Genomic DNA, 21,425 nt, shown 5'->3' with positions numbered 1-21,425 from the left:
GAACTGGCAGGGAAGAGAAACATGATGTCAATGCATTGGTTCAAATTGTTTTGCAATTCATGAGTTTGGGACTGACCCTAGAGGCCTCAGCTTCATACAAAGCCTAGTGCTTGTCTTTTCTTCTGCCATTCCACGTAGTTACTCAGGTTAATGCAAGCTATTAAGTGTTAATAAGCCAGCATGATCTTTTTAACAGGATTTTTAGCTGATTTAGATAAGGGAACAGAAGTCCTAAACTGTTCCCATATTAGTACATCTACAGTCAGGTAGCACAGGCTTTTTTTTCAAGATAGTTTGAGAATAAAAGCATTAGCTTGCTCGTATATTATTTTGCAACCAAATGTAGGAACACATTCCCATTTATTACAATGCACTATCAATCAGCTTTCTCTTTATAAATAACACTGCTTCCACTCCTAACAGTTGCAGGAGTGGAGGGGAAGAAGAAAAATTTCATTGTTCAGTAATTCTTGCACCTAGATTCCAAACTGAGTTTTGAAGGGCCAACAGAAAACACAGCTAGCATATGATACCTCTGGGTCCATGTCATAGAAAACACTGAAGAGCCCACGTTGGCTGGAATTGGGTGGAACGTGACCAAAAAAATCAGCACCTTGAATTTTACTGTCCCAAAACCTGTAAGGAAATTGCAAGGCAATCTAGAGAGAGAAAGAGAGAAAGAGATGGATTTAATTCTTAAATAGTTCTTCTGAAGCAGTCTGTGTGTTTATTAGGTTGAAAGGACCTAGAATAAGCATATTAGTAGAGTTCAGGAAGATCTAAGACCATCATGATATATATTATCAAAATATATATATATATATTGCTCAAAAGCCTTCCCTTATCCACCAGTGCTGTCATCTCATCACAGAAGGTCACCAGATTTGTCAGACATGATTTGCCATTAGTGAAGCCATGTTGGCTGTCAACAATCACCTCCTTAATTTCCATGTGCCGTAGCATAGTTTCCATGATGATCTGCTCCATGATCATGCCAGGCACAGAGGTGAGAATGACTGACCTCTAGTTCCCTAGGCTTTCCTTTTCCCCCCTCTTTAAAAGTGGGGGCTATGTTTCCCCCTTTCCAGTCAGTAGGAACTTCACTGGACTGCCATGACTTCTCAGATACTTGGGGGGTTGGACTAGATGATCTTTCAAGGTCCCTTCCAACCCCTATGATTCTATGATACGATGGATAGTGGCTTAGCTGCTTCATCTGCTCATTCCCTCAGGACATGCAGCTGCACCTCATCAGGTCCCATGGACTTGTGCACCTTCAGGTTCCTTAGATGGTCTTCAACCTGATCTCCTACAGTGGGCAGTTGTTTGTTCTCCCAGTCCCTGCCTTTGCCTTCTGCAGCTTGGGGGGTGTAGCAAGAACCCTTGCTGGTGAAGACTGAAGCAAGATGTCCCCGAGTTCCTCAGCCTCCTCCATATCCCAGCTAACCAGGTCTCCCATTGCTTTCCAAAGAAGGTCCACATTTTCCCCAGTCTTCCTTTTGTCACTGATGTACCTACAAAAGCTTTTCTTGTTGCCCTTGACATCCCTGGCCAGATTTAATTCTATCAGGGCTTTAGTTTTCCTAATCTGATCCCTGGCATTTGGACATTTTCCTCTGTATTCCTCCTAAGCTACCTGTCCTGGCTTCCACCCTTGCTCCTCTTTTGAGTTTGGGTTTGTCCAGGAGCTCCTTGTTCATCCACACAGGCCCCTGGGCATTTTTGCTTGACTTCCTCTTTGTTGGGATGCATTGCTTCTGGGCTTGGCAGAGGTGATCCTTGAACAATAACCAGATTTCTTGGGACCCTCTTCCTTCCAGGGCTTTATCTCATGGTGCTCTACCAAGCAGATACTTAGAAGAGGCCAAAATCCACTCTCCTGAAGTCCAGAGTAGTGAGCTTGCTGTGCACCCTCCTTGCTGCCCTAAGGATCTTGAATTCCACCCTTTTGTGATCACTGAAGCCAAGGCTGCCCTTGAGCTTCACATTCCCCACCAGCCCCTATTTGTTGGTGAGACACAGGTCCAGCACAGCACCTTTCCTTGTTGGCTTCTCTATCACTTGGAGAAGGAAGTTAGCATCAATGCATTCCAGGAACCTTTTGAATTGGTTAGGCCCTCTCGTGTTGTCCCTCCAACAGATATTGGGGTGGTGGTTCATGTCCCCCATGAGGACCAGGGCTTGTGAGCATGAGGCTGTTCCTGTCTGTCTATAGAGGGCCTCATCTTCTCTGTCTTCCTGGTCAGGTGGCCTGCAGCAGCCCCCACTATACTGTCCCCTGTCCCTGCCTTGCCTTTAACCCTGCCCCATGAGCTCTCACCCACGCCCAGGCAGAGCCCCAGGCACTCCAGCTGCCCACTGAGTCTGAGGGTGACACCCCCTCATCTCTCCTGCCTGTCCTTCCCAAAGAGACTATACCCTTCCACTCGAGCACTCTGGACACAGGAGCCATCCCACCATGTCCCTGTGATGCCAGTAAGATCAGAGCCCTGCAGGAGTGTGCATGTCTCCACCTCTGCCTCCTCCTGGTCATTCCCCATGCTCTGTGTGTTTGCTGGAGACGTTGAAAGTGGGCCCCTGACAAAGCTGACCTAAATATGTGATCCTCAGTCACATTCTGCTCTCTTACATGCAAGTAAAACCAAATGCATAATAAATCCTGAGAAATACACAGCAAAAGCAACAGGGACAAAGCAGCCAATGCTTCTATGAAAAGAAAATAAAATACACTCTGAAATGACTCACCTTCTCAATGACTCCTGCTCCCAAACTATTAATGGCTTTAATTTTTTTTTCTGACAGTGGAGGATTAAACTGAATGGCATTTTTCTGAAGAAGGGCCAGTGGCACAGTCACTAATACCTGAAAGAAATAATTACAACAGTAGAAAAAGCTGAATAATGCCCTTAAGCCTCACAGCATCCTCCTAACAATCTTGGATTATTCTTGTAGGATGCAGCATAATATTCACCAGACATCTCTAGCTTAGTGTCTGGTTTTACTCCCCATTCAAGGGAAACACATGCCTTACAGTGTTACAATTACAGAGTTCACTGCTTTTAAGCTGTAGTCTGTTGAATTGCTTGTAGCAGAGTGGTTAACCATGCTACCAATTGTAACACCTCCTGAAAATCACAGGCAATGGCTCTCAGATAACCCAAGCTGTTTGAAAGGAGGGATTGTGGTTCCCCATAACCCTTTCTCTTTAAAATATGCTCAGTAACACTCCTGATGTCAAACCAATCTTGATCAAGTTTATGTACAATTTTAAAAATTCCTAAAAGCTAAATGATGCAGCATGAGGCAGGTTGGGGATACAGGGAACAAGGGAGACTGAGAAATGTGGGTTGTCAAGTCTTATGTATCAAAGGGAACAATTAGAGCAGATTCACATGCTAAACGGGGTGAAGCTGATCAGGGAGTCAAACCAGAAAACAACTGTGCCTTCAAAAAACACATCTGTTTGCTTCACATTTTTAGTACTACCTTTATAGTGCTTAGTTCTTCAAAGGAACTAGTACTCAAAACTCAAGCATGCTCAATGAAAAATAGGCTCTAGGACATCCAAATACGGGTCACTAGAATACAGGAGTTTTCATCTTTGAGTGGGAGAAACTGGACTAAATAGTCTTCTGAGGAAAAAAAAGACAAAAAGGACAGGCACTGTGGTCAATATTGTTCTTGTGTTCCCTAAAATCCTTAATCTTGAAGCAAACTGGGTACCTTTTGTGTTGTCCACACTGTCCCATCTGCAGTAGTGACCTGTACTTCTTCACCAGAATAGTCAATACTCTGTACCTATTGAAAGACAAAATGAAGATTATACTAAAAAAATCTACATGTGCAATGCAAATTCAGACAAAAATGGCTAACACAGCACCAGTCTGAAAACTACAAACTGAAGAATATTAATTTCCAGAGAAATACTGAAAGGAAAAAAAAAAAAAAAAATAGCTTCTATTGAAGCTAAAAAAGAAAAATCCTCATGATTCTAAAATATAAACTCATCATATCATAATATTTAAGTACTGATAGTCCTCAAAAGGGCTTTCCAGAAATGCTGAAATCCTCCTCTCTTTTCTTAAAGGCAAGCTGAAATAATCCCAGGCACAAAAGAACACAAAGATAGGACTGGGTGTCTCAAAGCAATCCAAGACAAGCACTGCAGGAATGTTTTCCAGACTCACTGGGAGGTTCAGCCGGATGTCCAGCCCTTCTGCCAGCTTTTCAATCACAGGAGAATATCCCATGGTTAGAAGAGTGTGATCCCCAGCAAACTGGGCAAAGAATTCATTGTGGTCCCATGAGCGTGCAGATACCTGTGGACAGAACAGAACTAGCTGTCTCTACTGGTGAGGGGACACAGGTACTAGCAGAAGTCTCATGGTTTCAAAGTAGCCACCCTAATTCACATCACAACTGGAAAAAAAAAACAAAACAAAACAAAACAAACAAACAAACAAAAGAATGGCAGCACTGACAAAAGCAAACAGTTTATTTACCCAAGGCAGCTACACAACATATGGATTGCTGGATTAAGAAATGTCTTAACAGGAGTTGGTCACTAGCAGGTAATTTATAGTTCTGCTTGGTAGAGAAAACAAGTAGTACAAAAATTCAGGTGGATGGAAGTCTATTTATTTCATTTTTCTTTCTCTTAAAGAAACTGGATTTTACAGCCTTAAGACTCCAAATAAAAATGGAAATATTTTGTTTCCCAGTATGAAGGGGAAAATAAGATTAAAAACCCCCAGTGGAATCTTTCTGTCACTTTGGAGGTTATTCCATGATATCTTTCACTGACCTTCTCCCACCCACCCCTGCAAACTCGGTACAGGAGTAACATTTGCGCTAAGAAATCACCACTTAACAGTGAAAAATCCAAAGCAATTCTCAAACTGCTATTCACATGCCAGTCCCTATCACTGCGGTTGAATTTACTTCATATTTTGACTGTAAGATTGAAGGCAAGATAGATTTTAACACTTTTCTTATTTCCCCTGGGTTCTTGTGAAGGGTGAAAGCTTGATGTATCAAAACCTTTTCCACTGACTGCCCAGGTGTGGCACTGTGTTGTATTTTTGTTATGTTTTTGTGGGCTTCTCAGTTCAGATCAGATTTGTGCACGTACCCATCAGCTGTCCCACTGCTGTAGTACAGTTGACTCTAAATACCTTCTGCTCAAGCAACAGGACTGAGTCAATACTGCAGTGCAAACATCATACTTGGGTATTTCCTGAACCTGCCTGGTTAAAACTGGCGTGGTGAGGAAAGCCCAGTATCACACAGTCAGCAGAATACCTGGGAGTGGTGAACCGGGGCCCACCACCAGGGGGTCGGAACACATCACAAGTCAAATGCCTTTATTCTCCAGATACAGAGCAAGGCAGGGAAATACCCGTGTTTGAAACACAGAGCTGAGAAGCAGAAGTCACACACAACACTGGAGGAAGAGTGACCCTTCTGTGAGTCCTACCACTCAGGATCTCAGCCAAGCACCCCTCTCCACTGCACCTTCTACTCTCAACATCTGTGCTAGAAGAGGATCTTGCTGGAAGCCTCTGTGAACTCCCACCAGATTCCCTATGGCAGAGCTGGAGTCAGTGTCTCAGTGCTTTTAAAGAACAGGTTGGGGATGGAGGAAGAATTTAGGGGTAGCTGATTCTTCCTTTGGAAACATGGGTCAGATCAGATGATTTTTCAATGTGACTTCCAACCACTCCAGACCACAGCAGTCAGGACTCACCTGAGAGAGATTGCTGCCACAGGCATACTCCAAATTACTGAGGTGGAACTGGAGTACTTTTTCTTCCAGCTCACTGAACTGGATACCAGACTCCTGAACAAAGGCTTTATAGATCTCTTGTATTTTTTCTGTGAGAGAACATGTTTAAAAGAAGAATATGTCATGATTCATCAGAAGTCCTACTGTATTTCAATATGCTGTTCTCTGGATCATAGATTTTCAAACTTGTTGCTAATTTGCATTAAGATGTTTTTCTTCTCAGAAAAAAACCACAAGATCCTTCTGGTGATAAAGTACAACTTTGTTGTTTAATCATAGGTTTCTATAGTAAAATCTTCTGTGAAAAGGAAGCCTACATAGCTTCCTGAAAAAAAAGATGTTGAAGTGATTTGAAAGAAATAAACACACTCTGCAACAGCACAGCTGGACTAGCCCGTTGAGACAGGAGAGGAATTGTTTAGCTATCACAGAAGCACAGAATGGTTTGCATTGGAAGGGACTTTAAAGATCCAGTTCCACCCCCCTGCCATGGGCAGGGACACCTCCCACTAGACCAGGGTGCTCAAAGCCCCATCCAGCCTGGCCTTGAACACATCCGGTGATGGAGCATCCACAGCTTCCCTGGGCAGCCTGCTCCAGTGTCTCACCACCCTCACAGTGAAGAATTTACTCCTGGTAAATCTAAAATCTACCCTCTCTCAGTTCAAAACCGTTATCCCATCACTTCACTCCCTGCTGGCCACTCTTCTCTTGATGCAGCCCAGGATGTAATTGCCTTTCTGGGCTGGGAGCACACATTGCCAGCTCATATTCAGTTTTTCATCCACCAACACCCCCAAGTCCCTCTCTGCAGAACTGTTCTCAACATACAGTTGAAGATATTTCAAGGAAAATACACTTCAAGAAAATGGGGGATCTTTGCAAATAAATCCTGCATAATTTTTTCAAAACCAAAAGAAATGAGAAATTTGACCCAGAGTTCACTGGGTTGCTAATTCTGTCTTACAGAATCCACACTGAGAAGATTTGGGAGGCAGACTTTTCTGATCAAGTTTATTTTTGTTACAGAATGTGCTTGCACACTCGAAGTGTGGTGGGAGGCGTTGCCAGTGGAGATGGGACTATCCTTGCCAGCAGAAGGCTTTGATCAGTCTCATTTTAAGACAGATTAGTCAAAAGTATGAGAGTTATGGCTAGCTATGGCCTACTTCAGCAAGAAGCAAGACTTTTGAACTGCTAGTGCCACTGGTTATACTGAAACAGCTACTTCATAAGAACAAGACACTACATCAGAAGTCATATAGTATTCAAAAAGCCTTAAAATCGGGTTTTCTTAAAAGTTACAAGCTATATTTTGGTCTATGTGTGTATGACAGTCCATCTTCCTTTGGCTGTCCTAGAGCCAGGTTGGATTTAAGGTCAGGCATACAGCCATATGCTCCTAAAACTGTCCAGTGCAAAAGCCAATTTAATATAAAACTCTATGAACACAGCCAGCATCTTCACTTTGCAGTACATCATCTCCCACTTACCACCAAGAGGAACATCTTGATGTTGGGTTTTATCTTTTCTCCACTCAGAGACGACATCTAGGATGGCATTGAAATGAAAGTCCATACGTTTATCAATAGTGGGATCTGTTATCCTTCCACCTTCCTGGATCAAGTCACATTTCTCCCCTAGTTTGTGCATTTTAATGCCAAGCTTGAGAAAAAGACATTTTATTGCTTTTTAAGTATGGAAAAACTACAGTGCCTAGCCTGCTCAAAGTTAAGTAAAGCGAATCCCTTAATCCCAGATTTAAGTCATGCCACTTAAAAGAGATCTGTGGCTTTGAATAATTAGTCAGACTGACTCAAACTCTCATTCTCCTAAAACTGGAATACCTCTAGCCATTAATTGTCCACAAACTGTTTCTCCCCACTCTTCCATCCTTTCCTTTATCAAGGATTCCCAGAAACCTCATCTCCAACTCCCCTGTGCGGCCAGGGGCTAGTACAAAGGTGTTTGGTCTGGTAATCAAACACGATGAACCAGTCTTTTTCATTTCTACCTCACCTTTTTCTATAAATCATCATTAAAATAAATTCTCTGCAAATCTCTGGTGCCTGTTGCCCAAACAGTTCCCTGCATTCTAGGAATTGACAGGATGTTGCTTGCCAGTTACTGCCAATTTTATTAGCAAGGAAAGGAAGAAATTATTAGGAATTGAATCTAGTATCTTGCTCTGCTTGTCCCACTTGTATCAAACACACAACAGAGCCAAATCACAATAAAGATGGGTTTAAGTTCTACAGTCAGTCTAGAAAAAAAGATAGAGTGCTGACTTCTTCCTAAGGCCTTGTTTCTTAGGGTGTGCTCCAGTTTTACACATATCCTCACACCTCTCTAGGCTGTTGGTCACCAGTGCAGATCTCTACTCAGGATACAGTTGTACCTGGAAAGATGACACTGAATGACCATAAAGGGATGGACACCCAAAATGTATTGAGAAGTCACAGCTCCTCAACTCATAACTAAAACATGATTAAAAAAAGATTCCTCATGACACTATAGAGCATTAAATAGTTAAAAAGCAGCACGAGCTGGATTTGCATGCTTCTCTCAACCAAATTTGTACTCCAGTTCCACTTGAAGAAGTTCAGCTTCCTGCCCAAAAAACCCCAAGCCAAATCAATTAAAAAAAAATACAAAAAAAACCCCAAACCAAAACAAACCCTTCAAGTGTGCAGAATCAAACTAGAAATATAGAGGCTGAGCAAAGGCAGGTATGTCATGGAAGTATGTACCATGACAACATAGCAATAGCCTCTCACAGCAAAACCTTCTTCAGCTCCAAGGAAGCCTGATGGGGACCTTTTACATTACTATCTCCAGAAAAGGGGAAAGAACTAGTTTCCTCTGGTTCTGAAGCTGCAGCTGCCTTGTTTTTCTTTCCATATCATGCCTAAAACCTTTCTGCAGCCCTTTCCCTGTTCCCAGCTGCTACCAAAGTTATCACAGCAACACGGAGTTGACTTACAATGCAGAACAGTGGTTTAATCATGTCATGAAAAACAACTCCCACCACTACCCAGCCACCCAACCCTGGCTCTAGCCCCAGTGTTTCAGTAGCAATTGTGCACGACTGCTGCAGGGAACCCACTTGCTCACACATTAGTGCCACTGGGTTGTTGACACATCCATTGACAATCTGTGCACCTCTTCCAACAGTGACTCCTTTGAATGTTTTATCGTCCCACACTCGGCCACCAATTCTGTCTTTAGCTTCCAAGACAATGACCTATGACACAAAGAAAACCCAACCAAGCAATCTAGCAATAGTAACAACCTCAACACTTTATTTTCATTTTTGGGTTTAAGTTTTCATTTTTGAATTTATTTTTTAAATGGATTTTTATTTTCATTTATTCATTTAAATTGTCTTCTAAAGGTTACCCTTTGGGATATGCACATATAAAATAACTGTTACTTTAAGAAACAACACTAACAAAATAAGCCTTCTTTTTAAAAAAAGCTAAAGAGCTATTCAGGAAACCTCAAAGTTTTAGCTTAAGGCATGCTACAAGCTATTAAACACAATAACCCAGGTGCAGTGTCCATCTGAGGAAGTCCATACACCTTTTGGAGAAATTTATTCCTGGGATAGTCAAAAAAAAACCCCTCATTCTCGTGTATTTCCACCATTCACACATACCTCCTTCAGCATCCACCACTTATCACAGACAGGATGCTGGACTAGTTGGATGGATGTCTGACTGACTACACTTACTCTTACTTATCTTTTTATTTTTAGAGGAACTCCACCTCTCCAGAACTCAATTACAAATTAAGATGCCCTATACAGAAGTATTTGTAAAAACAATGTTGGTTTGGTTTATTTTTTTTTGTTGTGATGAAGAACACTCTCAAAGCAGGGTAAGTCTGATTTTTTTAAGTGACATACTGTAAAGATTCTTACCTTAATTCCAAAGTTGTGCAGTTGTCGGGCTGCTGCCAATCCTGCTGCACCAGCCCCAACAATGATGACAGATTTCTAAAAAATAATAAAACATTTAAATAAACAAAAATAGTTAGAACTAAAATATAAATTAGCATTGCACACTTACTTTTCTTCTTGCTCAAGTTAAAGATACTTGTAGGTTTCAAAAGTTTAGGCTTTCTTGGCCCCCAATCAGTGATAACTTTTAAAGATGATAGTGTGTTGAATATAGAGAAAAGGTCACTTGTAGCTTTGAAAATAGTTGCAATGTTGAAAGACTTTAAAAACAGATGTCTTAAATTCTTTTAGCTGAAACAGCTGAAATTATCAGCCAAGCAAAAAACTTCAGCTGAAGTTACCAGACAAGAAACACACTTACCTTTTAATGATTTCAGTCAGACTGGGTTGACAAGTGAAAACTATTTTATAAATGAAAAATATATACACTTTCCAAATGCAAATCAACTTACAATGTCTATGAGATATTCTGTTACAGAATACAGTAATTTGATAGATTTCTGAGTGCTGTGCTGTCAAGCAAATTGGCAGTCAGAAATATGAACCCTTTAATCATAGTTCTTGCAAACCAATATGGAATAGGAGTTTCCTCACCTAGGGAAGCAGAGGTGTATTACAAGGCTAAGCCATGAGAAGAACTTAAGTGTGCTGTATATTTTTCACAGGTTCCCATCCATCTGAAAAACTCATAGGGAAACACAAATCCATAGGACTGAATTCCATAGATTTTAGTAGAAACAGAACCTTGCTGGGAAGAGTCCCATGTCTGTAGTTTCCACAATCATCACAAGAAGATGAGAACCATGTGAAAAACGAGCCATATGTTTGCTTTTAGATGTAATTTTTCCATAAAAGAGTGATATGATGGGTAATGAGCAAAAATACCAGAACTAAAAAAGTATGAAATGTCCCATGTAGTTTTATAGCACTAATACCGTAGAGATTGTTACAGCAACTTACATTGTGGTATTCTTTAGGAAGAAGATACTGGTCAGGACTGACTGATAAAATCCCTGTATTAATGAGCCCTTTCCTTGTCATAAAATAAAGTATCCTCTCCATCTCCTGCACGCAGCGAATACGCACGAGCCCCCGGACAATGATGTGATGGATACACTTCTGAGGGGTAAGAGCCTCCTGCAAAGGAGAAACACAGGATAGGAAGTGCTGATTTTATAATATTCTTTTTTTTCATGTATTTACATCATGTTTAAACTGTAAACCAGATGGTAAAAGCTAATAATGAATCAGACTTCTGAGAGCATTTTAAAAGCAAGTTTTGTGGAAGTTTCTTGCTAGCCAGTTTTACACAGTAAGGCAACATGATAGATTGTAATGGAATAAAAGCAAATGAGTCTACAAGATTCTCTTGCAAACTCCCTGGTGTGCTCCATTAGTACAGGAATGGCATCTGGAATGCACTCCTGGCTGCAAAATTAATCTACCTGGTGGCAATGCTCCGAATGACATTCCAGAAAAATCCAATCCAAAAAAACATTCCAAATATAGATTAATAGCCAAAACTTCCACATAAATACAGTGATCAGTATCTGAAAGCTTCATTATATGAAATTCCAGGAATTGCATTGAAAGTGGTGTCAATACAGTTAGAATAAGTAAAAAGATAATCACTTCCCTGTCCAACAGTCATATGAATAAGTAAATTTAAAAAAAAAATAAATCATAAAGCACCCACAAACACTGTTTGGAAATGTTCAAACATGCTTTTAAAAATTAACAGCTGGGCAGAGTCCATAGACTTTTAATACTTTTAAAACTTTTGTATCTTACTGCAAAAGAAACTTGGAGACATTAAAACAAAAAACAAAACAAAAAAACCCAAATCCAACAACACCCCAAAAAAACAGCCAAGTATAGAATGGATTTTCAAAAGAATGGGAGCAATTTTTCTGGTGTGGAAGGAAACATCTAAGAGAGTCCAGTCCCTAAGAAGAAAGTCCACACCCCAAAAAAGCAGCTATCATTTGTAAAGAAGCAAATGAACTTTTAGCATCTCTTACCTTGCAGTTCGTGTACCACAGAGCCAAAATCAGGTTTCTCAAAGCCAAGTACATGGTAGGGTCTCGTGAATATTCTGGGAACTCATAGAGCTCATCCAGTTCCATGACATCTGGCCTCACACAAAGTGCTTTCCCACATTCATTGGGCTGGTAAAAAGGCTGGAAATACTTGTTCAGTCCTGCAACTGAATAAAGACACACCAAGAGCTAGTCATATTCCAGTGCACCTCCACCACATCCACTTCCCTCTAAGATGAACCATTGAGCTCACACAGATAAGCAGGTAACGAAGCTCTTTCCAGCCTCTAGCCACCTTCAGCATGATTTCATTTATATTGCTCTCCACTCTCCTATCCTCTAGGCTGTGCAGCATTAATTATTGTCCTGCTGCCTGATGAGTACATCTTGGACCTATCAAAGCTTAAGTTTTGTCAGAGAAACAGTTTGTTCCCTGGGATGCCAGCATGGAACAGGATCTAAACTCAGGTTTGTGGTCTAGCATCACTCTACGGGCTCATGCAGTACCCTGAACCCCTTTCAGCTTCAACTCCCAATACTGCCCAGAGTGGGTAGTCACTAGAAGCCATCATCTTCCATGTGCAGTATTGGCAGCTCTGTGTAAGGAAGTTTTCTGTTTGTTAAGCAGGTAAATATCTGTTGAATAGATGAACAGATTTACTTTCAGCACCTAAGGAGAACAAAGCCTGCTAAGACAACACAGAAGGTGAACTTGCCTCACAGCACTCTCCCTGAGAATGGGAATCCTGAATTACCTTTCTCCATACCTCACATATTCTGCAGATCCACACTCCCAGACTGTCAGTCTCAAACCTGCCATTATCAAAAGAATTAACCTAAACAGAATCCACGTGCCTTCAGGAATCAAATCCTTTTCTCCAAAGCCCCAAAGATCCACACTATCAAATTAGCAGTGTTCTGTTTTGCTAAATCTTCATTTCCTTAGGAACACAAACCATCTTTAAGTACCTGCATACTGATTTCCCATTTCTATAAACTAAATGACAGATGGTAAACAAAAATCCTGTGCAGTCTGTGCTTACTCCCTGAAGAAACACCACGTGAAATGTGTGTTACCTTTATCTTACAAACAAGTGCATCAAAGAAGCACAGAGGCAGTCACACAGAGAGTGTGTATTGGTGCTGGGAACTGAACCAGTTATTTCTGAACCAGGAGCATTATGTGCCTTATAAACTCAGTTATAAGGCAAAATTTATCACACCTATTTAAGCAACAGAGCCCTGCAGATGGCCCTTACCAGTCACATTAGGCACGCTCTTTAAGTGCTCTAACTTCACAAGGTTGGATTCACCAGGTAACCGATTAGTGCTGGTACAGGATGGACTCATGCCCACGCAGTCGGGATAATATGCAGCTAGAAAGGGAGCTGCCACACTGTCTTTCAGCAAAGGAGGGAGTATGAGCATGGAGTACCACCAATGGTCTGAAACTTCAGCCACTCTCTGGCCAAGCGGAGAAGTGAAGGAAAGAGGGGAGAAGAGAACACGTCAGTACTTTGAAAACGTTGGAAAATGAACCAATTTCCCCCCTCCCACCAAAGCTGAGACCAAAAAGCACTAGGAGTACCAATCTCAGAATTGCAAGTCATAAAGACATTTTCTCTCCCTCTTTCCCCTTCCTCAGCCTGACACAGAAACCTGCAGCTTTAATCCCTTCCTCAGAAATGGAGCTGAAACTTCACAAACTCCACACCCACGTGGAAAGCAGACAGATGAGACATGCCATGACAACACTTCTGTGCCTTATCAGGTCCTTTATAGAACATTTACAGTCATTTAAGCTTCCAGAAATCTGAACTTAGAAATGCCTGTGCTAACTGATGAGTTTAATTTTGCTTCTGCTATCCCCATCAAAGACCTTCTATAACACTAAGAAATGCCAATGATTCGGCTTTAATTTACAAATCAAAGATGCATTAAGGAAACAAAACCACAAAGCTTCTACTAGAGTCAACAATAAGCTTGAACAAGTTTCCTGGGATGGAGGTACCTCAGGTATGCTTGTCAACACTGGCTTATTGAACACCAGATCATCCTAAGTCTGAAATGCAGGGTTACGTGAGCATAAACCCATTGGAACACCAAGATACAGCAAGTCTAGTTTTGTATTATGAGGGAGAGGAGAGAAAAAGCATGTTTTGATGTTCTCTCAGTCTTTGTAAAGAGGAGAATAGCTTGACTGAAGATAGAAACCACATGAAAGACAGGGAAATTTTAGGATGGGGAATTTTATTTGCAAGCTGACAACTGAATACCTGTTTGCCTCATCAAAAGTGAGAATTAGAAGTAAACCCTGAATCACAGGCCACAACTCAAAGACACCATAAACCACCTGAAAGCTATGGTAGGGAAAAGAGGAAAAAGATGAGAAAGTAGAACGCCCTAGGCTCTGTTGCAAATAGTGTCTGACAGTTTCCTGAACAAAATGCAGAAATACCACCATAATTGGCCAAAGGACCAAGAAAAGGAAAAGAATATGCTGTGCTTTAAGATTGCTTACACATTCAATGACAAATGAGGAGGAACAGCCACTACTCACCAAGTCCTCGGGCATGGAACACTGGTCTGAGCCCTCACTCTGAAAAAAAAGTGAATGGTATCAGAGCTATTCTTAAGCTGTACCACAAAAATTTAATATAAAAAAAATTATTTATGGCATAGTTCTTTAAACTTAAAAGGCAAACCAAAAATGTGTTAAGTGTTAGACTTCTGTAGGACAGATTGTTATGTTAGTCAAAATAAATAGCAGAGAAATGCAAAGCTAAAAAAAACCATGCCATAAAGAAAAAAATTGTTGCTTTATGAGAAATTAAAATGAGAAAATGTTTCTCATTTATAAGTTAGCTCCTACTGATCAGATATTAAAATACACTCTCTATTCCATGAAATGGAGTGGAACACTGAAACAAACAAATGAAAATAGAAACACAGAACTTTATAGAAAAATTCTGGAAGTATCCCACATTTTCCAGAGAGACTCTTCCAGTTTAGATTGTAAAAAAAAAAAAAAAAAAAAAAAAAAAAAATTTTCTTTTTCTATCTTTATAATAAAGTTTCAGACTAAATGCTGAGCCTTCTGATTTTCACATGGCCAGTGTTTTCATGTTACACTTTTAACTATATATAACTATATAGATTCTGTAGCACTGTAAGGACTCTCTCAAATTTCAGGAGTTGCCTTTGTGCCAAAGCTGAAACTTTTCATGTAAAGCTCCCTGACAGACTTGCTCAAAGTTAATAAAAGCTCATGGAGCTTTTCAAGTGCTTTGCTCAATAACAAAGTATGGCTGAATAAAACCAAAAGAAACATTTTGGTGTATCTCTATTCTCCACATGCTAATAATCCTTCCAGCAATTCAGAATGAAGGATTTTACAATTGACTGTGCAGACAAAAATATTCCAGATACATTTTTCTTAACTTTTCCACTCGGGAAACAAAAAGGCCAAAGAGCCTGTAGGGCTGTCACCCTGCAGCATTCCAGGCCACCAGAGAATCCTTTTGACATTAGGCAGCAAACAAGAAGAAATTCATGTCTGTGAACAAAAAAATATCAACTTGTTGTTGGTTTCAGTGTGAGCAAAACTCTTCTATGTTACCTTGGTGGAATTGTTCAGTTTCATACCACATCTGTAGGTTTTTGCTATTTGTGGTGTGAGCTGGATTTCCTTTGTCAGCTGACGCCATTTACCACAGTCTGGCTTTGTGCACTGCACCTACCAGTGAAAAAACAAACATGTTTTTACTTGTTGCTGTCTGATTAGAGATAAGATTAATGAAGCAAAAACTGCGTAGAAAGCAGGGAGATGCAAGCACAGGTGTCAAATATAATTGTTAAATTCATTCTCCTGCAATCCCCAGGTCATAAGTAAGACATTTGTCATACAGAAACCTTGTGCCCATCTCCTGTAAGACTGAATTTCTCCACAGAACCTAACTCCAAAATTAACACCCAGTTACTATGCTCTCCAGTGGGTTTTGCAAGCCTTACTGCAAAAACACAATTGAGCACCACTTAAAAAATACCACAACAGCAACAACAACAAAGACCCCACCACCAAACTTCCTTTCATTTCAGTTTCTCTTCTTCTGCTCTCTTACACAGGAAAACACAAAATCTGCTTTGGAAGCCTTTCATACTCGTACTTTCCCGTAGCTGGCACACTCCCTTTTCCCCACTGAGTCTTATTCTACCTGAACATCACACACCTTAGCTGCTACTTCACTGAAAAGCACCAGAAGGTTGTTCTTTGTGAGGTGTGGAGAAGATCTCCAACAATGGAAGAGCTGATCAGACTTATTGCTGATCAGAATTATTACCTTGAGCTTTTCTACAGTCCTGTAATGCTAGAAAACCCCCACAGAAACCCAGCTGACCTGCTGTTTGAACATGCAATATCAGAAACTCACATCAGAACATCACACTGAGATACACCCTATTAAATAAATCACCCTCCATCTTACCCAGTAAGGAAGCTGCTGATCAGCCATGAAGGCTTTTGGACTAGGCTCACTTTTACCATTACTTGTCCAAATCCTTTTCCAGGCAGTGTATTTCTCATAACCATCTTTATGGCTAAGATGAAGGAGAAAAGAAAACAGCAGACAAAAAATTTAATATCTAGTTCATTTCAAGCAACAGCAGTTATTCTAAAATGAAACATTTTATATAGGGCCAGAGAAATAAGGCTGTAGAGTCCTGTATTTTTCCTATTCAAAAAGGAGAAAGTCATGGCTCTTACAATAACAACAAATTGCACCCTGATTACTATGCCCTCTTAATCATGAGCACACTTCTTGGTACCTAAGGCCTGGACTGAGTCACAGGTACTGCTGAGCACGTAAGCACCCAAAGGTCTTAGTGGAGCTGGACTCAGCTCCCACTCAGATGGGAAGGAGCCTGGAGCTGAAAGCACACTGTAAGCCTGACCAGTCTCCAGTCAGTGAACCGCACGAGTTAGATCTGCTCACTGATTTCATCTTACACAGAAACCAGGTCTCCTGAACTCGCATTGTGAAATGAATTTGCTTTATAAAGGAAAACAGATTTACTTAAAACTGTTCTCATCATTTAAACTTCTCTGATGTTGTTTTAAAAAAAGACAAAAGCTTCAGAGTAACCACACACACAAACCAGCCTGCCTAACGTTACCCATTTTGTTCACACTGCTCTGTTTAAGCTGATTACACCTGCAGTTTGAGCACCAATATCTAAGCCTCACTGTGAACAAAGCAAGCACAGAGGACAAGTCTTTATATTACATTTATGTATGTGATGTTTCAACAGTTTTAATATCTGACAGATATTCATAAGTACTGAAAAGGCACAACCTTAACTGGCACATGTACCTTCGGTAATAGTGGTCAAAACATTCATTGCAGAAGTGTTCCCCACAGGAGAGATGATACCATCTGGACGTATACCCATTTTTAGCACATCTGTAATTCAGGAGACATAGAAATAGTTGTACGATACATTTTGGAAAAAAAATAAATCTTAGTATTGACAGTAGCACATTCTAGAACACGAACAAAATCCACAGGACAAGCCAGGGCTTTATGTTACATTCATGAAGGCTGACTTGCACAAGGCACCACAGCCATACAAATAACAATAAGATCATTTCAATTGTGTCAAACATTTCCAGTTTCCAAACTAAGCAAGACCAGATGCAAAGGAGGCAAAATGTACACAATGTGCAGTTTTAGGGTCTGGCTTCCAGCAGCTTCTCGCTAACAATGGTCAGCTGAGCCTATCTTTAGTACCCTTTAAGCAGACATTTCCTGAACATGAAATACGTTTGCTCTTACAGTAAGTGCTGTGACACACTAAGGGTTTTGCAGATGTGTAAGAAGCCAAAGTCCTTCTCCATAGGAACTCGCAGTTCCTTTACTTTGTTCCATTTTGTTCTGATACTAATGCAGGGCTGGGAGCAATCATTTACATTAATATTTTTCTTGTACTTGCAATTCATTGATTCATAAATCATTACATCATCCCATCCCCAGAACAACTGACAAAACTATAAAGGCAAATCTGAACACAAACCAGATGTTGCCTGTTTTTTTCACAGGACCCAGTTGACAGAAAAACCTGAGGAAGCAATTACACATTCTGGGCATTTATTCTTTATTACTCTCAGAAAGACATATCCAAAGATTATATTCATCAGACAAAGCAATTGCTCTTCGCTTAGAAAATGCTCATTAAACTCAATAAAATGGTCCAACACAAATGCATGAGGCAAAAAGCACAAGGTAAAAAGCAGTGACCTAAGCTACTAACTGCAACAGCTAGCCATGAAATGATCTCATCTCAAATAATTAATGTCAAAAGCACGTACTTGGGGGGGTGGGAGGGGTGGAAACCAAAATACTAAGATAACAATTCAAAAAGATGACTGAGCAGTATTTATTGTTTCCTAAAAAAACCCTGTAATATCACCAATGCTGATCTCTCAGGTGCTCATTTCCCCTACAAGTCTCTTATGCAAGTGACAAAACACTTGGCTTTCCTATCACAACATCCAGAATACATTGACCTCCTGCCACCAAAGAACTGTCCACACAGGTAACTAAATGAAACACTTAGTTATTTTATATCATTGCAAAATAAATAGAGCAAGGAAAGTTTGTCTCAAGTCAGCCAGGGAGGGAGGAATACTTTGTAATTACAGCCTGCCTACTGCATAAAGAGGTTTAACGTGTTGCTTCCTCAAGAGAGATACACCTTGCTGCTATCATGCATTCAGTATTGCCAGGGGCAGAATCCAAAAGGACTGGTGGAAGGGCACAGAAAGCCATGAACAACTTAAGAACAAAAAGTCCAAATAAGTAGGACCTTCTCCCGAGACCTGCAACCTCCAGGTCAGAATCTTGCCCCAGATTGCAAAGCACTCCAACTTCAGAGAGATAAAAGACTTTCTGCAGTGAATGATGGTTTCATTTCCCATCTCAAAAAGCAGGTTTAGCTTCCTCAGATTTCACTAGTATGCTCTCAGTTTCACAGATGCCAGGTGTGTTCCAGAAGACACCATTAATAACATAAATAAGCATATTCTAAAGATATTCTATATCTGAATTAGCAACTTGCACAGTAGAAAGTTACCCACAAAAGGAATAACTTGTGACACTTTCTTGGCATCTTAAGACTGATACTTGTATCTTCTTATTCTCCCTCTACAATTACAAATGGATTTTTCAGAATATAATTATGATCCTAAACTTCAGCTGCAAGCTTGGAAAAGCCCGTGGGAAATGCAAATAAAAAGAAACAAACCTTTCAGCTGCACTGGCAAAGCAAACGGGACATGTTGCAGTGCATCCAGCTTTTTCACACTTCCTATATTTCTTTTCTGATGCTTCATCATCATCATCTGCTGCTTCAGCCGCTTTCTTCTTCACCTAATAAATAATAGCTGAAATCTGACCAGAAATTACACAAAGGCATCTTCTACAAAATGACATTCAGACAGTTTTGCAGCTTGTGGGTAGCACCAAATGGTTAAAATGGTTCTAATGAAAATTTTTGTATCCATTGTGAAATAGCTGCAGCATGAAACAGCTGTCAAAGTAGGTCAGTCTTTCTACAAAAAAAAAATAAAACAAAAAACTACCAAATCCAGTAAGGCTGGAAATATCATTTAAAGCTAAAAATGTCCTGCCTTAGTTTAACTGATGCCATCGAAGAAATTATAAGCAAAGCCTTCAGTTTTAATCATATTTTAAGCTCCATCACATGCTAATGAATCAAGCCTCACATGTTCATTCTATTTCTCCTTCAAAAAAAGACTAATCTCTTCATCACATACTGATCAATCAGTGGCAATCTTATCTGTGCCTCAAATAAAATATTAGGGTAGGCTTGGGGCCTTTTTTGGACTCCAGATGCAAAGCTTTATATCAAATGTCTCTTCTGGGCCTCAAAGGTACTGTGGACTGTGTTGGTTTTGGCCTCTGTCTGGACAGGCAGACAACTTTGTCAGGCTGAACAGAAATCTGGGACTGTATTTTTTAACATATCAAGTATTTACAGGTTATATTGAGCATTTATGTTTTCCGGATATTGTTCACAAATTAGACACTTTGCCTACTTAGCCACAGAATTAACTAATTCCCCCTCTCTCTGGATAAGTACTCCAAGTCCTAACTCACACACAATGAATTCTGCTTGCTTCAGAAATGTTGACAGAAAATTAAAGATAGCAGAGTATGAACCTGTGTGTATTTCAGTTACAATAAATACCTGTCTTCCAGAACTCCTCAGGGGAAGGTTGTCTGGAGACTGGTCTGAAGAGCATGTCTTTTTTTTCATTCGAACCCTTCCAGTTGACATTGTATTATTAGAGCTGAAAAAAAAGGTAGGCAGTAGTTAAGAAAAAAAATTCATTGCTTGACTTTGCAGAGCTGTCTGATCACCTGGGTGGTACAGCCACTCACAATACTTTTGTCAGAGTTACCTAGGTAAGAATCTCTTTAGCTCGACTATTAATTCAGGAGGAAAATGAGCATGAGGCATTATGGAAAAGGAACAACACTATTATTTTAAACTAAATTCACAGTTGAGATTAGATCCTTGAGTACATCTTGACAGGCTGTTCCCGATCAGCATACCCTGGATTTCAATAATCTGATTTGCATTACATGAAGACCTGGCCTGGAATTTGGGTTGGCAAAGTGAATAGACTCATAATACAAGCATTGAAACACCACTGAGTAACACTCGTCCTGCTAACTCCTGATTTATTGGCAGCAAGAGATTTGCTCCATAAAGCACTTTTCCAACCAGCATACTGGAAAGACATTTAATACCAGGTGAACAACCAGTTCCAAGACTTGCACACCCTCCTAAGAAAGTACATCAGGATTTAAAGTCGAAACTGCAGTTGCACTGCAATTACAGGTGATCAGAAAACAGTATGTTAAGCATACTGTAGGAGAAAAGAAAAGGTTTATGCCACAAGAGAGCTCCAGAGCTGTCCCATTATGTCAGTGGGAACACAGAAGAGACCACAGTTTATCATGTAAGATGGAAAGCACCATGTAAGAAAGCACGCCACAGAAATAGGAAAGCACATTTAAAATGGTATTTTCAAAGACATTGTGTTCACTGGGACTAAAACACAAATAAAGAGGGCCTAGAGGAAGACTTAAATGTAGATGTGCTCCACCACACACAGAAAATAAGAGGAAATAAAACACTTCTACTACAGCACTGCCATCATGAATGTTATGTAGTTGTAGGAGGGATCACTTTGTAATCTTCGGGGTTTTTTTTTGTTTGGTTTGTTTTTTTTTTTTAATGTGTTTGAGACTTCCCAATTCTCTCTGTTTCAGGCTGCATCTTCCTTGTTCAAGCTGAGTGACGGACATGGTAGCAGTAGCTTTGTTCAGGAATTCTGCTAAAAGTAAAGGTAACAGGAAAGAAGAATGGGCATTTTTACACATTTTCAAAATAAGCTGGTGCAAGTCAAATAAATTGATGCTTCATTCTCCTCTCAAGACAGAAGAAACTGCTTTGGGCGTGAAGGAAAATCACATCATGATACCCACCATAATTGAAAAACTATTTCAGGTGATGCAATATGAAAAAAAATACCATTTTATATGCAAATCACACC

At 40.3% G+C, this 21,425-nt stretch overlaps 1 protein-coding gene across 1 annotated transcript; it reads right to left on the bottom strand.

Moving 5' to 3' along the window:
- Nucleotides 1–533: 533 nt before the first annotated feature.
- On the bottom strand, nucleotides 534–20,140 carry KDM1B (lysine (K)-specific demethylase 1B; the record flags this gene model as incomplete). The annotated part of the gene is made up of 17 exons (XM_008938215.1): nucleotides 20,051–20,140; nucleotides 19,085–19,209; nucleotides 17,155–17,244; nucleotides 16,270–16,381; nucleotides 15,405–15,521; nucleotides 14,346–14,384; nucleotides 13,045–13,249; nucleotides 11,768–11,952; nucleotides 10,707–10,883; nucleotides 9,708–9,782; nucleotides 8,892–9,029; nucleotides 7,279–7,450; nucleotides 5,747–5,874; nucleotides 4,188–4,319; nucleotides 3,724–3,798; nucleotides 2,746–2,862; nucleotides 534–659 (listed from the first exon to the last, which is right to left on the bottom strand). Coding segments are annotated over exons 1-17 (2,103 nt in total), but the record flags the coding sequence as incomplete, so codon positions are not given.
- Nucleotides 20,141–21,425: the final 1,285 nt, after the last annotated feature.

Source organism: Merops nubicus, unplaced genomic scaffold (genome assembly GCF_000691845.1).
Source record: "Merops nubicus isolate BGI_N331 unplaced genomic scaffold, ASM69184v1 scaffold2034, whole genome shotgun sequence".
Lineage (NCBI taxonomy): Eukaryota > Metazoa > Chordata > Aves > Coraciiformes > Meropidae > Merops > Merops nubicus.
This window is presented reverse-complemented; position numbering and strand designations above follow the sequence as displayed.